We start from the raw sequence: 15,947 nt of genomic DNA, 5'->3' as shown, positions 1-15,947 counted from the left end.
CTAATCATATGTCTTCATATTGAGGGTACTCAAATCTCAAATCAAAAAAATATTGCTACTTGTGGAAATTTAGTGTTTAAAAATTTACTTTTTTGTACCGCTACATTTTATTTTTGCATTTTTATCATTTCAATAATCAGTTATTTTGACAAAATGAATAAATATGTTTAGACTGCTAGCTTTTAAATTCCACTGGTAGTGTGGGCCCAATTAGAATGTTCCAAACAACAGAAAAAAATACTAAGTAGCTGTAAAAATAGAAAATAACAGAGAGTTGTTCATTAGATTAATATAATTTATGAAATACAGGGTTTAGAGTGCCACATAATTTCTTGTTATTTTTCCTCAGGTTCATGTGGATCCATGCCCTCTTGCAATTATTTTGTTGACTGCTCTAAATACATTAGTTTTATATCACCAGAACCCCAAAATGTCATTTAAATATTTATGAACACAGTGTTTTCCTGTTGATAGACAATGAGTTGTTAGACTCGCATCTTCTTTATACGGCAAAGGGGCAAAGGGCAAATGTGAATAGCAGCTCTCCCTCGTGTTATTTTAGAACAGGTAGCTTTTAATACATAAAAGGTGTTGTGCAAACTGAATGCCCTCTCCAAAAAAACCACAGGCCTGAGAGTTAAACAACCTCGGTTCTAATCCCATGCCCTTTCTATATGTGACCATGGTAAAGTCACTGAGCTTCTCTGTGCTTTTTTCCTTATCTGCAAAATGGGGATTCAATACCTGTTTTCCCTCCTACTTAGACTATGAGTCCCATGTGGGACCTGATTATCTTGTATCTACCCCTGCTCTTAGTACAGTTCTTGACACCTAGTAAGTGCTTCTTAACACTACAAGTCTTATTCCCCTCAAAACAAACTCATTGTATATTATTGAAATTAGAGTTTTTTTGGTTAATAGGTCTAATTACTTCCTTTAGGAATAAAATGAACATGTACTGTATGCATTTTTCTTTCAATTTTAGGGAAAAAAAGTGTAATAAAGTAGAACAAAAGGAAATTATGATTATGTAAAGGCAATTCAGCAAGCACAAGCAAAATCAGTGTAGTGAACAACAGCAGTCATTTTACTTAAATTCTGCTGAATCTAAAACTCTGCTGCTCTTAGTGCTAAAATGGATGCCATTACAGAAGCTTCTGTGTTTTTAAAAAGACCAAGAAACTGAATGTGCTCTTGTCTAATCATAATTCTTAGCCCAATCAAGCAAAATTCTTAGATCAACTGTAACATGGTAGATAACATTAAAGTATGTCCTTACAACTGTCCACAATAACTCTTTACAGTAACATTTCCACTGTAATGGATGGTGCAAGATTGCAAGTTTTCGGAGTCCAAGCTTGGACGTTGGTACATGGTCATTTTTTTCTCTGGAAGATGTAGAGGAAATAGGGACTCCAATGACTAATGATAAGATATTGTGCAACATGAATTAGAAATATGTTATAAACCTCATAGCTTCCTGAATGCAATCAATAGTAATTTATTATTGCTAAAAATTGTTTGCACAAGTTTAGATGGGAGCAGTTTGATTTAGGACATATAACCAAAATAGTAGTTGCCAGATGCTATGTGTATAATGGGGTCAGATATTTTTGTAAGATCTATGAAAGCAGCATAGAGTGTGATCCTACTAAGGTTATTTTCCTGTAGTTCTTCTGTTTGTGATGTGGGGCCAAGATGGTATCCGCTTTACTCTGCTGCCCTGTGTTGTCAAACCATATTGTGATGGGAGCAACTCATGGTTTCAAGGAATATATTCTATCCTAGCAGGTCCAGAAGGACCCTAGCTAGCATCTGCCTAAAAGTGGTTATTGGTGAATACCATTTGTTTCTGTAATCTCTTTTCTCACATTTGTTCCTGAGGCTGATAATAATAGCGTGTTTAGAGGTCCAGTGCATCTAACCAGTGCCCTCTCTGTCATTAGTAAAGATCAGTGGAAGTTGCTTGATCAGATCAGAGAATGCTCTCCCCCACACCCTTGTTAGTAGATTTTTCTGCAGGGATCTCTTGATAGAGATATATTTTCTTTCCACAGACTCCTTAAAAGAGAACAGCATTGTAGTCGTCATCAGGAATGTCAGCCTTTCCATTGCCTCATCATTCTAAACTGTAAGCTCTTTGTGGGCAGGGTACTTGTCTGCCAACTATCCCCAAGCACTTAGTACTGTGTTCTGTACATCATAAGCGCTCAATAAATACCCTTAATTGATTTGATGCCTTCCACTGCAGGTGTACTACCATTTTTCATGGCTCTGACTATGGTAACAACTTCCTCAGTAGAGGGAAGGAGGGACAGGTTTTCACGTGGTGACAGATTATCTAGGCTCCGAAGGGCTTTGTTTTCAACAGAAGAACATGCGCTAAAGAAAGTGTCTAAGAGTTATTGCCATTTCTGCAGGATGTTCTTCTACTTGTCTCTGATTCCGGCGGACCCACCTGAACTCCTCAGGGATGCTCTGTGGTAGGTTGGGATCCAGTAGCTTCTTCAGGGATTTATGCAAGTTCTCGTTTGATGGCCATATGCATAGCTTTGTCTTTTTTTCAGCTCTGGCATCCACTTACTGTAATGCATGTTCCTTAACTTGAGCTGCATGGAGGCTTCTTTAAAGCTCTAGTCAGGATCACAAGGGGCTTCAGGTTGTTGATAGCAGCTAGGAACATTCTCCTGCACATCATCCTTTAATCTGAGCCCATCAGATTAGCCTTACTTATGTCAGTTTACATTAAACACAGTCTTGAGCCTGACAGTTAATAGGTCAGGAGAAAATGCCTATCTGCTGTTGACATTCCTTCTTATAATTCAGCTCTAGGCAGGTGTCTTTGGTTTTCGAGGGGCTAGGATTGAGCTTAATGGCGTTAGGATACTTTTGATACATTGGTTGCATTGACATTGATAGCAAGAGTGGGGAGTTTGGAATATACCTAATTGATGGTCAGTTCCTAATTGATGGTCAGTTTAGCACTTGTGTCTATTTACTGTGATCTAATCTATTAGATTTCTCTGCCACACAATGATATAATGAATGAGGTGCTATCAATCAATCTCAGGTGCCTAGAGAGTGTATATTTCTCATTTGTTACTGCTGGGATGAATCTATGTAAATCTTTGTGGTAAAATGATTCAGCTTCCTCTCCATTTGCTATCGCATATATGTGCTAATAATGGTGGCAAGAGCTTTTATATCAAAAGCACTCAGGGTCATCAAACAGTTATGTGTGCCTCTGGACAGGGTGGCTAACTTTTTAATTCGATTCATTCATTTAGTCAGACATTTATTGAGTGCTTACTGTGCAGAGCACAGTACTAAGCATTTGGGAGAGTACAGGACAGCAGTAAACAGTGACATTCCCTGCCCATGGGTAAGTTGAGTTAGGATCCCTAAAGAGAGCAGGAATTGCAAGGGACAGGGTCTTAGGAACAGATACAGACATGGAGCCAGATGGCTGAGGAAGGCGTGTAAAAACGGTTTATTTTGATCCCACAATCCAAAATCTGAGGTGGCAATGATTCCTACTGCTTTCCGAGAGGGACGATTGGACCCTAGGAAAATTGCAGGCCTAGAGATCTACAGATTGTGATTCAGACATGCCAGAGCCTGAGAGAGGGAAGGAAGTGTATTGAGTCCACATATCTGTGAACTGTCCTTTATTAGAGAGCATAGATTGACTCAGTGCTATTCTGTTGGGATGTGGGCTGTTCTGTATGGGAGCCAGGTGAGAGAGTATGGATGGTGCAACAGAACTCATAACTAATTTTGAAAAACAGCTAAGAGCAAGTGTTGGGGTTCCTTCCTGTCAGTGAGATTCCTCAAAAAGACACCGTTGCTGCATTTCCCATCACATGTGGCCATCGGGTTGCTGAAAAGGAACAGCAGCAGTTTTTTGGATGTCCTTGTGCATGTGAATTGCTTCACGTGAATGCACATCTCACTCTGAATAGGGAATTAGAAAAGTTAACCTAAAACTCGCCTGCTGTACCAAACTAAATCAGATGATTGCAACTAGTGAGCTTTATTCTTGCACTACCAAACTCATTGTAATACTAAGAGTCATGCAGTGGTACTTCACAGTGCTTCGTGACGATGAAAACAGTTTAAGACAGAAAGAACAGCACCTCTAACCTAAACTGGCCAGCTACAGAATCAATTTTTCAGCACTGAGCAAAACTAGTTGAAAATGCATTAGCAAATGGACTACTTATGCAAGTGTCACAGTTCATGGTTCATTTTTGCTCATTTTTTCATGCTTTCTTTTGAGGAAAGCTTTCTCAACACTTTTTTATCATGCAGTATAGTGACTTGAGAAGAATTGTTGCCTAGTGGATAGAGCACGGGACTAAGGAGGACCTGGGTTCTAATTCTGGCTCCACCACTTGTCTACTGTGTGACCTTGGACAAGTCACTTAACTTCTCTGTCCCTCAGCTACCACATCTGTAAAATGGGGAATTAAGTATGTAAACTCCATGTGGGACATGGACTATGTCCAACCTGATTGTCTTTTATCAAGCCAAGTGCTTAGTACCGTGCCTAGCACATAACTGCCTAACAAATACCATTAAAAGAAGACTTTCATATATAAATGCACGTTTGAACTACGTATCGTAACTGTCTCTATTAATGTTCAACATGCTGTGACCATCAAGAATGTTGAATAGTGATTATGGCATTCAAATGTGTTGATATGGCATGGTGTAATGAAGCGAGTAGACTAGTGACTACTTCTTCCACATTTAAAGGGAAGCCACATTATTTTAGATCAAACAATCTAGCTGTTTTCTCACCTTTAGCAGTAAAAGGCAAAATATGAGAGGGTTTAAGTATGCATTCTAAACTGATGTGTTTTCTCTGGTTTAGACATTGTTCATGAAAATTTAAAAATGGGATCTGACGGTGAAAGCGATCAAGCTTCAGGGACCTCATCTGATGAAGTCCAGTCGCCCACAGGTGTTTGTCTCAGGAACCGGATTCACAGACGTATATCTATGGAGGTAATTGGTTTTTGTTTCAAATATACCAAATTAACTTGGGACTTCAGTGCCATATTATTAATCATTTTCTTCTAAGTGCCTGGTAGGTGATTTCAAAATAGGTGTTTGCTTTTTTCATTCGAAGGCATGATTTATCAACTGTAAGTTCAGTGTGCTAATAAGAGCACATCCTTTTGTTCAACTTTTATCAGCAAGTAACCACCTCCGTTAAGTCCATGAATTTTCCCATGATCCTCTATTCTCCATCATGCTTCCATTAAAAAATAAGCTGTGTGGAAAGACTTTAAGATAAGACAGAATAATTGAGAAGACAAGGAGGTAACTAAGGGCAGTGGTGATAAAATGGGCTGGGGTAAAAGAAAGGAATATCAGGCCAATTATCAGAAGACATTAAGTTAGAAAAAGAAGAGAAAGCATTGGTCCTCTGTTTTGGCTTTTCCATCGAGCAACTTTTGAAAGGTTGTATCTCCATGACCCTTCAGATTTTTCTCCTGACTCCTAGTTTCAGAAGCTCTTTGAGGAAAATCTGAACATTTGATTTTACGAATTTTTCAGAAACTTGGGTAGAGTTTCTCCTATGTAAAAGCAGCAAAATAAAATGGTGATGGCCTTAACATTTCAAGCCTTTTTCTTCCTGTTTTGATGAATGGAACCCTCTAGGACAGTAAACAAAAGCAGGAACAGATATGTTATGAATAAACAGGGACATAATTTCCTTTATGCGTGCAACTGGCTATTGAATGCTAGCCTCTAATGCACATGTTCTGTCATTTCCCCATGCAAAAGAATGAGGTGTGCATTTCCTTTTCTTTATTAGAGTTCTACTTTGGTTGAGGAAGATGCAGCCTGTAATATGGTCCATTCATACTTCCTTTGAGGCTTAACTGTGAAGCACAGTAGATTTTCTTTTCATGAAAAATCAGTTGAATTAGTCTGGAATTGTATCAAAAATAGAGCCTTTTCTTGGTTCCTTTAAGTCAAGTTCTATAAAAATGTTCCCATATTGATTACACCTGTTTTTAAAAAGAGCTACTTGGACATTATACCTACAGGTTTTCTTGAGACAGAGGGTACACAGAAAACTAGTGATGCTCTTAAAAAAAAAGGGGGGGGGAGAATCAGCTTTAGCAAGACAGGGGTAAATTGAAAAGTGACCCTGCCTATTAGTTCCTGTGGACTCCAAGATAGATCCTGTAGGAGTGACTCTGCTACCCAGCAGTGTCTGGGGAAAGCCTCTCAGCCTGTGAACAACTTTGTACGCTCTCTGTACGCACTCCAACCAAACGCACACACACACGCGCACACACACACAACACACACACACACTCTGCTCTTCCTCTGCCACCTCCCCTTCCCAACCCACCCCCAGAGAGTGTGAATACTGCCCTGTTTGTTATCCTCTCTCCTTTCTACATCGGGACCACAACTTCCTGTTTCTGAGTTTAAACTAAAAGGTGGACAAACTGGGCGTTATTTTTATCCAATTAGTAACAAAACCATTAGAAATCACTCTTAAAAGGCAAGATATTTTTTCTCAAGGCAAAATCCATTTTACAGCTTGACAAAAAAAATTTTTAATGAACAAGGAATGAATAAACAATCCTAACATATGCAAAAGATGATTTTTCTACTAATAATTATGGGGAAAATGTGTATCTTTAATATCTATCTCTTCTCCTTCCACTCTCAGATGGCAGATTTCTATTTAGCTTGTTATGGTACTTTTCCTTTTATGTAATAAATTTAGTCTGTCTAAAAATAAATGTAATTTATGCAGAGTCCTTGAATAGAGAATGGCTCTGCAATTAAGCAATCTGGTGTCCTTAGTTCAAAATAAATCATTTACCTAGGAAAAAAAAATTGTCCTTGATCAACCTAAGATTAGTATAAGCATGTTAGTACTCTGACAAGGACCTGGGTTCAAATTCCAGCTCCTCCATTTGTCTCCTGTGTGACCTTGGGCAAGTCATTTCACTGCTCTGTGCTTCAGTTCCTCATCGGTAAAATGGGAATTAAGCCTGTGAGCCCTATGTGGGACAGGGACTACGTCCAACCCGATTATCTAGTATCTGTCCCAGCACTTAGTTCAGGACCTGACACATAATAAGTCTTAACAAATACCATAAAAATATTTTAAAAGCAATTAGATCATTAAGAGAATCTGTATTTCTCCCTCAATCTTACCATAGTAAATCAATCATGTGATTATATGAATTTTGAAATATGGATAAAATATAGAGTGTTTGGAGTAAAGCATAGAACACATGGAACATGCCATAAAATTGAGCTATTTGTTTCAGATCAATAGGGGTTTCTTCCATGACTGTTTCTTTTGTCTCATCCATCTTTTTTATAAAATAAAGAACATCTTGACTATGGTTTCCCATCCAGCAACTGTGAAAATGTCTCAGTCAGTGCTATTTATTGAGCACTTACTGTTTGCAGAACACTGTACTAAGCACATGGGAGAGTACAGCACAATAGATTTGAGAGACCCATTCCCTTCCCACAAGGAATTTGCTGTCTGTTGGAGGTGGCAAACATTAAATTTGATTACAGAGAGGGGAAATAGAAGACTATAAAAATATTTTCATAAACATCCTCTCATTCAATTCTTAAATTTCTGGGATTCCCAAGAATATCAAAAACTGGTAAGAATGGATGTGCTTGTGTGTATTTTCAACTTTTCCTTCAAATTGCCTGAAACTCTATAAAAGCTAAATCTTGAGAAAGCCTTAAAACCTGGCCTTTAGAAAATAAAGTTCTTAAGATATTTATTCAGAAAAATTAGTAGAAGGTGACCTATATTCATTGCAGAGTAAAAAATGAAAGTGCTTTTTTGGTATATATAACAATACATTGGATTTAAATCCCCTTCCGTAAGTATTTCTTAAAAACTAGCTTCTCAGAACAGTTCCCCAAAGGGACACGTTATCATTTAAAGACATTTGTTTTATTGAGTAATTATAGTACTACTTTAGGAGCTGAAATTCAAGGAAATCAAATTCCAAATTGTCGTGCTTGATGCAATAGTTGTGTTGTACCACTGGCTTTTCCCAGATCTGCTCCATGTGGCCCGAAGGATATATTCAAATGTCTCTTGAAGCTTGAAGGGGATTGGTTCCACAGACAAGAGGAAACACTTGTGCACATGGCAAAGGGAAAACATGGGCTATTTATGCTACAGAAATGTATTCAGGGATTGGCTAGACCCAAGGGCAAGGGATTTGAAATAAATGCCCAAAGGGGAAGATTAGGGATCTAGTGGGAAAAGTTTGGGATGTTAAATGGTACGTCTCTAATCATGAGAATTGATGTTAAGGAAGGCAGGAAATTATACAGATCCCCTTCAAAGCTCCTATTTAAATCACATTTCCTCTAAGAAGCCTTCCCTGACTAACCTCTCATTTCCTCACTCTATTCACCCCCTTCTACGTTGCCTATGCATTTGGATCTGTACCCCTTAATCACTTGTGATTCACCCCACTCACAGCCCCAAGGCACTTATGTACAGATTTTATACTCTGCCATTTTCCTTATCTTTAATTTATTTTAATATCTGTCTTCCCCCACTAGATTTTTAAGCTCCTTGAGGGAGGGGATCATGTCTACAACTCTTGTATTCTCCCAAGTGCTTAGTACAGTGCTCTGCACTAAGTGCTCAATTAATACAGTTGATTGATTGTACACTGTAAGTGCTCAATAAATGCCATTGATTGATCGATTAAGTATCCAGTCGCCATTATCATGGAGAATACTGGACTGGATTAATCATTGCAATAATTGTATTTATTGAGTGCTTACTGTGTGCAGAGCACTGTACGAAGTACTTAAAATCTCCCCTAAAGTTCTCTTGAATTTAGTACTCTTTTATTGTTTTATTAATATGTCTTCTGAATATGTCAGGATCTAATTGTTTTCTCATTTTATGATTTTTATCACCCTCATATTTCTAGTAATAATAATGCTAACCATGGTATTTGCCAAGCACTATTCTAAGCCCTGGAGTAAATGCAAGCTAATCAGGTTGGACACAATCCCTGTCCCACATGGGGCTCACAGTCTTAGTCCCCATTTTAGTGATGAGGTAACTGAGTCACAGAGAAGTGAAGTGACTTGCCCAAGGTCACACAGCAAACACGTGGCAGAGTCAGGATTAGAATCCACATCCTCTTACTCCCAGGCCTGCCATCTTTCCACTAGACCGTACTGCTTCCTAAGTAAACATTTGATCTCAGTCTTTTGCATGGCTAGGGCTAAAGTCTGTGTGTTTTGTGGCCACATTTGTATTTCTCCTTAAGTACCAGTTCCCCATTTCAGGGACACAGTAGGCAGCAAAGAACTTAAGTAGGGGAGGGTGACATGTGAACTCAGAGTGTCAGAATTTACTCATCACACCCTCCTGGCATATTTAGTCACTGCTTGCCTGATCATTGTTAAATTCTGTGAGAGTAGTGAAACACTTAATTTACCTTTCTGAAAGCAGGCCATTGCTTCGCTTCTTCACATTACCTTCATCTTTTTTAGCTATTAGAGAACAGACTTGTCCTTTCAGTTGGACAATTTAACATTGTTCCTCATTATTGCATGGAAGAATCTGTAAATGCCAGGCAGTCAAATCTAATTAGAGTGTGTAATAATACTGAGCCAGTACCAGAGTGAGTAGTCTAGGACTCTGTTTACTGACTGTCTTTATACAGAAGCACACTGACCTCTCCTTTCCTCAGCATTCTCAATTTACTCAAATGAGTGATCCTTGACGTCTTCTTTGAAGGAGGAGGGCAATGAGTTAGTGTATAAATTATTTTGAGGAATATTTTGAGATTTTTCATAAGGAGACCGTTATTTACACATACCCTCAGTTCTGAGCAACCTAAGGGTTTTAAACCTGGAGCTGTGTTTCGCACCAGCTACCGACACAGGCCAAAAACCATAAGCCCTGCCCAAAATTACGCCCATTCACTGGAGGGAAGGCAGTGCCCCTCGCTGAACTTTCCTTCCTTCTCCCTGCCTCCACCATGCCACTTCCCAAACCATAACTTGCAAGCTGGGGTTCTCTGTTCTGACAGAGGCCCAGGGCAGGGAATGCATCTGTTTGTTATATCATACTCTCCCAAGCACTTCGTAAAGTGCTCTGCACACAGTAAGCGCTCAATAAATAAGACTGAAGGAATGAAAGCGAGGAGGGAGGAACAGACTAAAGAGGAGAAGAGACGGTGTTGGAAAGTCATTTACACTGTGCTCTTTAGCTTCTGGTAGGGATCGGTCTCCAACTCGGTAGCAGGAAACTAACAGGTTACATTTAGGTCAATGGGAAAACCTTCCCCACAATCCCAGTGGTTCTCTTCAGCACTTTTGTGCATATCCTTATATTAGGTTGCCTCCCATATCTGCAATTTATTTGATTATCTGTTTCCCCCCCAGATTGAAAGATTCTTGAGGGTCAGGATCCTGTCTGTTTACTTTATTGTACTCTCCCAAGTGCTTAGTACAGTGATGTGCACATAGTAAGCAGCATAAATACCATAACTGCCATTAATATATTAACCAAAAATCTTTTGATGGATTCCCCCCTCAACCCTACATACACACACATACTCTTTCTCCCTCCCCCCTCCCCGCCCTTTCTTTATATATATATATATATATATATATATATATATATATATATATCTATCACAGATGTATATCACATCTTATTGGAATTTAAACCCAACTCTGAGTTCAAGGTACAATGCACCCAGGTCTCTGGAAGTTAGATTTTGCACAGCCTTGCATTAAGGAAATCTCATGCTCTGGTATTCACCCTTTCCAGAGCATCATGCATGTACAGCAAACAGTTTCAATAGTACAGGATATCAAGCTCCAACAGGCTTCATTGGTGGAAAAAATGCATTCCAATTCCTTAATCATGTTCTAGTAAATGCACATCGAAAACACGGTTATGGCAAAACTCAGTGCATTTCCTTCCTTCCCTCCTCCTTTTCCAGTCAGCAACCTACTGCTAGCAATATTTACAGTGTACTTAGTGTAAACTGTGTCTATTATTATATTGTACTATCCCAAGCACTTAGCATAGTACTCAGCACACAACGCTCAATAAGTACGGTTGAATGATGAAATGTTATAGACAGGTAACCCATAAACCCAAGTAACACCTCTACCATGGTGAGAAAGGCCTTAGAGAGGCACACTTCTGTACACTGGTCGATTCAGAGATTCAGTTTAGGAAAGGGACTCCCCATTCCCCTTCTCATCTTTAGTAAGTGCTTCCAATAATGGGCACCTAACACATTGCGAAACCACTGTGGCCATTGCAGAGTTCACAAAAGTCATTCTGAGAAGTCTTAAGGCACATCAGATTTTGACCAGATGAATCACCAACTTGCTTGGACTTTTCAAGAAAATCAGAGGGAACCCCCTCTAAACTCTTCAGCTTGAAATCTACCGAACCCTGGAACTGGGTAGCTCAGCTCCTTATTTAGTAAATTGGGAAATCTCAATAGCAGGCACGTTAAATCTCAAGATTCTGGAATGTAAATAATGTCCTTAAATGTCCTTAATGTCCTTAAGCATGAAATTGTCTTCTTCTTCTTACGGAAAACAACCAATCACAGTTAATTTAGAAACCCCGAAACTAACCCCTTGTACCAAACAGTTGGCCATTAACACACTCTCACTTGGTTTCATAAGAATTACTTAAATATTCTGTCCCACTCCGCTTTCTGCTATCCATGGAGGCAAGCAGATTTTAAGGATATAAAGAATTCTGATAGATCCTCCCTTATCCAAACAGGAATTAGGACCAGTGTTTCAGGTCACAGAAGGACTTGACAATAACCACCTCTTAATTCCAGTTGCCGAATCACAATTCACAAGCTCCCCATTTCTTGGCCTAGCATCTAGACATGTAAACCTAGCCAGCCTGGGCATGTCTCCTCAAAGATCAAGGATCTTATTTAGCAAAAACTTAATTATCATAGACAGACTTATTCTGCCTGGTTCAGTCAGACTGGCAAGTGGCCTTCTTTGAGGGTGAGTCTGAAGAAACCTCTTTCTATTCCAAGTTCATGAGATCTTTTCAAACTTAAACCCTATTTTCCTCCCCTCTCCTTATCATGGCTCACATATGTTACTCCAACTCAGTTCTCTAGGCCCCTTTCAAATCCAGTCAGAGTCGCAGCTGTAAGTGAAATTTGCCCTGGGCTTGTGATAAGGTCATGAGGCAGGCATTATTTTTTCCCTCTGATGATGTCCTCTCAGGCCAAGCTATCAATCAGTCATTTATTGAGGGTTCAGTATGTGCAGAGCACTATACTAACCGTTTGGGAGAGTACAATAAAACAGAGTTGGTAGACATGTCACAACTCAGTATTTTTGGAGGGGCAGGTATCTTCTGTAACACCTCCAGAAACACAGCTAAAGGAGAAATCTGAGGAGCATCCAATCTTTCATGGCCATTAGGCTATTCTCTGTACCGCCTCCTTCTGAAAATGGGTTATGATCAGTCCATCTTCAGAAATACTTTCCACAGCCCAGCACCCGCCTCTCTTTCAAGGCCGGCTGCGGGATCCTTTAGAGTAGACGTTTGGCATGTCTGAGTTCTCGGGAAGATGTCAATCACTCCATCAGTTGTATTTATTGAGCATTTACTGTGTGGAGAGTGCACACTAATCGCTTGGGAGAGTACAGTTTAACAGAGTTGTTAGACACGTTCCCTTCCCACAAGGAATTTACAATGTAAGAAGATGTGTGGGCATCCCATATGATCCCACCTATTGTTTTGCCCCACTCTTGAAGATGTTGCATTTGTATTTCTTTGTCTATCTAGAAGACTGATATCCTGCCATAAGCAGGAAGAAGCTGCTCAGGCTGAAACCCCTAGGAGTGGTATTTTTAAGCATTTACTATGTGCCAGGCCCGGTACTAAACGTTGGGGTAGATACCAGGTAATTGAGTTAGACACAGTCTCTGTCCCACACGAGGCTTACGGTCTTATTCCCCATTTTACAGATGAGGTAACTGAGGGCCAGAGAAGGAAAGTGACTTGCCCAAGTTAACACAATAAGCAAGTGGCGGAGCCGAAATTGGAACCGAAGCCCAGGCCCGTGCTGTATCTACTAGACCAACTGCTTCTCTAGAGATAGGACCTGCTTAATTCAGACAGACTTATCGAGTTTCCTAGCAGCTCTCTGACCTTTGGCCGAGGCTTGTCCTGGAGCCACATGGCAGAGTGATTGACAACACTTCTAAACTAAGTTGCCCTCTTTCTGGGAGGGCAACAGAGTGTGAAATCCAAGTGCTAGTAATAGTAAGTCATCATTATTGCCGATGTTGATTAATATTGATTGCCTAATGTCATTTCCTAGTTTGATGGCCACATTGTTACTAACCATGACTCTAAAGTGTGTGACTAGGAATTCTGGTATTTGAATTTCATCAGTTAGCCCTTTCAAGTTTTGCTTTTATGGCAGCTCAGGATGCTCCTGTTTTTCTCCTCTCCATACATGGCTTCAGCCATAAGTCTGAACTCCACAATTTCAGTTCTTTCTCATCTTGGGAACTGAGCAGATGCTCTGCGGTAAACTTCTGGTTTGGGGCAATTAAAAAATATTTTCAAAGACAATGCAGCAAAGATTTTACCAGCCTAATCCAGCAATGCATCTGTGTACCGTGTAGACAGTGATTTGCAGTATATATCAGACCTCTGTTATCAGAGAATCAACAGTAGAATTTTTTATTGAGAAAATCAAAATCGAGTATGAAATATTTGGGATACTGAGTTGTCGCCTCATTAAAATGATGTAAAACAAAGGGTTCTCTATTTCATCACTTTCTCTATAACTATAGCGTTACCGGAAGTTAGAGAACTTCTGCTTAAAACATAATAGTCAACAGTTTTCCTGTTCTTTAGAAACAATTGTTTATCCTAAAGTCAATTTTAAAATGGAGACAAGGGCAATAGTAGTCATATTAATAGTATTTATTGAACACCTATTGGGAAAGAATATATGGGGGAGAATTAGATATAGTCACTGGCCCATAATGAGCTCACAATCTAAGAGCATGATGGGGCTAGTGACAGACTCATAAAGAAGTTAAAGCAGTGGAGACCCCAAATCAATATAAAAGAGAATGACAAGGTTAAATACAGAAAATAAAAAGAAAAGGAACAGTAGGGTACTGTGGCTAGAGCAGCAGAAATGTCGGGCTCCTCATGGCTCAGAGTTGAACAGCCACAAGTGTAGCCTCTCTAACTTCCACAGCAAACACTCAGCCTTCCCCAAATTCTCAGTCTCGTATGGAGGCTAGGAGCTGTGCCGTCTGGGTTCTGCTGCTCTGGTGCAAGGTAGGTCAAGATTAAGGTCCCAAGGGAACAAGGAGGGGGGCCCTCGCCCCTCCCCGCCCATACCTTCCCCCGCCACCCCACTGTGTTGCTGAGCTGCACCCCAGGTGACCTATGCCCCCACCCCCACCCCCTTCCACATCTACAGCCATGTCATCCTGGGCCGGCAATCACGACTCATGACTCGTACCAGCACAGCGGGGAGGATGGTGCCTAACCGAGGTGTGTAAAGCTATCTTTGTCAAAAACTTGTGGTGTACCTTCTTATTTTTTTTCCACTGAGTAAAGGCTGTATAAATCATTAGAGAAACTGAGTGACCATATACTTCTGGAATCCAGTTTCTGAATGACTGAAATTGCTGTAGACTGCTCCAACAAAATTCCAGTTTGTTCGAAAGTACTTCTCTGTCGATATGATTTCTCGAGCATGCAGATAAATCTCTGCTTTCCTCCCTCCAAACCCACCCTTTCAAAAATATCTAAATTTGGTGTTTGTAAAAAAAACTTTATTCATTCAATCATATTTATTGAGCACTTACTGTGTGCAGATCACTTTACTAAGCGCTTGGAAAGTACAGTTTGGCAACAGATAGAGACAATCCCTTCCCAACAACGGGCTCACAGTCTTGTTAGATCCTCATCGATCAAATCCTTTTTCTAACCGAAGTTTAGAATCACTTCAGCTTTCCTGCACACATGAAATGGCTGTTCACTCGAAGAGGAGCAGCCTGACCTAGTGAACAGAGCATAGGCTGGGGATCAAAGGACCCAGGTTCCTAATCCCAGGTCTGCCACTTGTTTGCTTTATGACTTTGGGTAAGTCACTTAACTCCCCTGTGCCTCAGTTACCTCATGTGTAAAATGGGGCCCAACTTGATTAGCCTGTATCTACCCCAGCGCTTATTACAATGCTTGGCACATAATAGGCACTTTACAAATGCCATTTTAAAATTGAGAAGAAAATATCATTTAAACAACATGGGTGGGTTTGGGAAGGTGTAGAGACTGGAATAATAAGGGAAGTTGTCTCTTTTATGGAAGGCTGTTTTCTTCACTTGATGAGTAAAATCAAAAACAGATTTTATCTTTTCTGCTACCTGGTCAATAATTAGTGACCACAGCTAGCCTTTTGAAACAGCGTCTCATTAAATCTTTAGAAGTAGTGATTACAATGTCACTTCTTTAGCAGGTATTAACCCAGGAATATGTAACTTGGATGTGAATTGAGAAAGGCTAAGACTTTTTGTTTTCAATAGATATTTTAATAGCGAGTACATTATGAATGAAGCAGCATGCATATAGCTATGATGAAGTTATCTGCCATGATTTCAAGAATCAGAAATAAGCCCCACCAAAGGGTTAAATTTCAAAGGAGCCATTCACTTCCTGCTTGAAAGTACAGTCATTTCTCATCAGCATTTGCAAGGCGTGAACATGATACAGGATGATACTGTCATGAGTCAGTAAATCATATAACATGATTCAGAGTTTCAACGCTGTCTGAACCTACGTACTGGTGTTAGATAAGTATTATAGAGTTGCAAAATAGGCATTTTTTTTCTTTTTTTCAGTAAGTGATTAGAAAATGCTG

The 15,947-nt window shown here is 39.8% G+C and overlaps 1 protein-coding gene across 1 annotated transcript in view; it reads left to right on the top strand.

Annotated features, from left to right (window-relative positions):
• The window catches only part of CDK17 (cyclin dependent kinase 17), a 142,148-nt gene that overhangs the window by 89,624 nt on the left and 36,577 nt on the right, over window positions 1–15,947 (top strand). The window contains exon 4 of the mRNA XM_029079467.1: window positions 4,877–5,010. Within this exon, the coding sequence (XP_028935300.1) occupies window positions 4,877–5,010 (134 nt within the window). The remainder of the gene's footprint in view (window positions 1–4,876; window positions 5,011–15,947) is intronic.

Source organism: Ornithorhynchus anatinus, chromosome 14, assembly GCF_004115215.2.
Source record: "Ornithorhynchus anatinus isolate Pmale09 chromosome 14, mOrnAna1.pri.v4, whole genome shotgun sequence".
Taxonomy (NCBI): Eukaryota; Metazoa; Chordata; class Mammalia; order Monotremata; family Ornithorhynchidae; genus Ornithorhynchus; species Ornithorhynchus anatinus.
The sequence above is the reverse complement of the archived record's forward strand: the minus strand, read 5'-3'. Positions and strand labels throughout refer to the sequence as shown.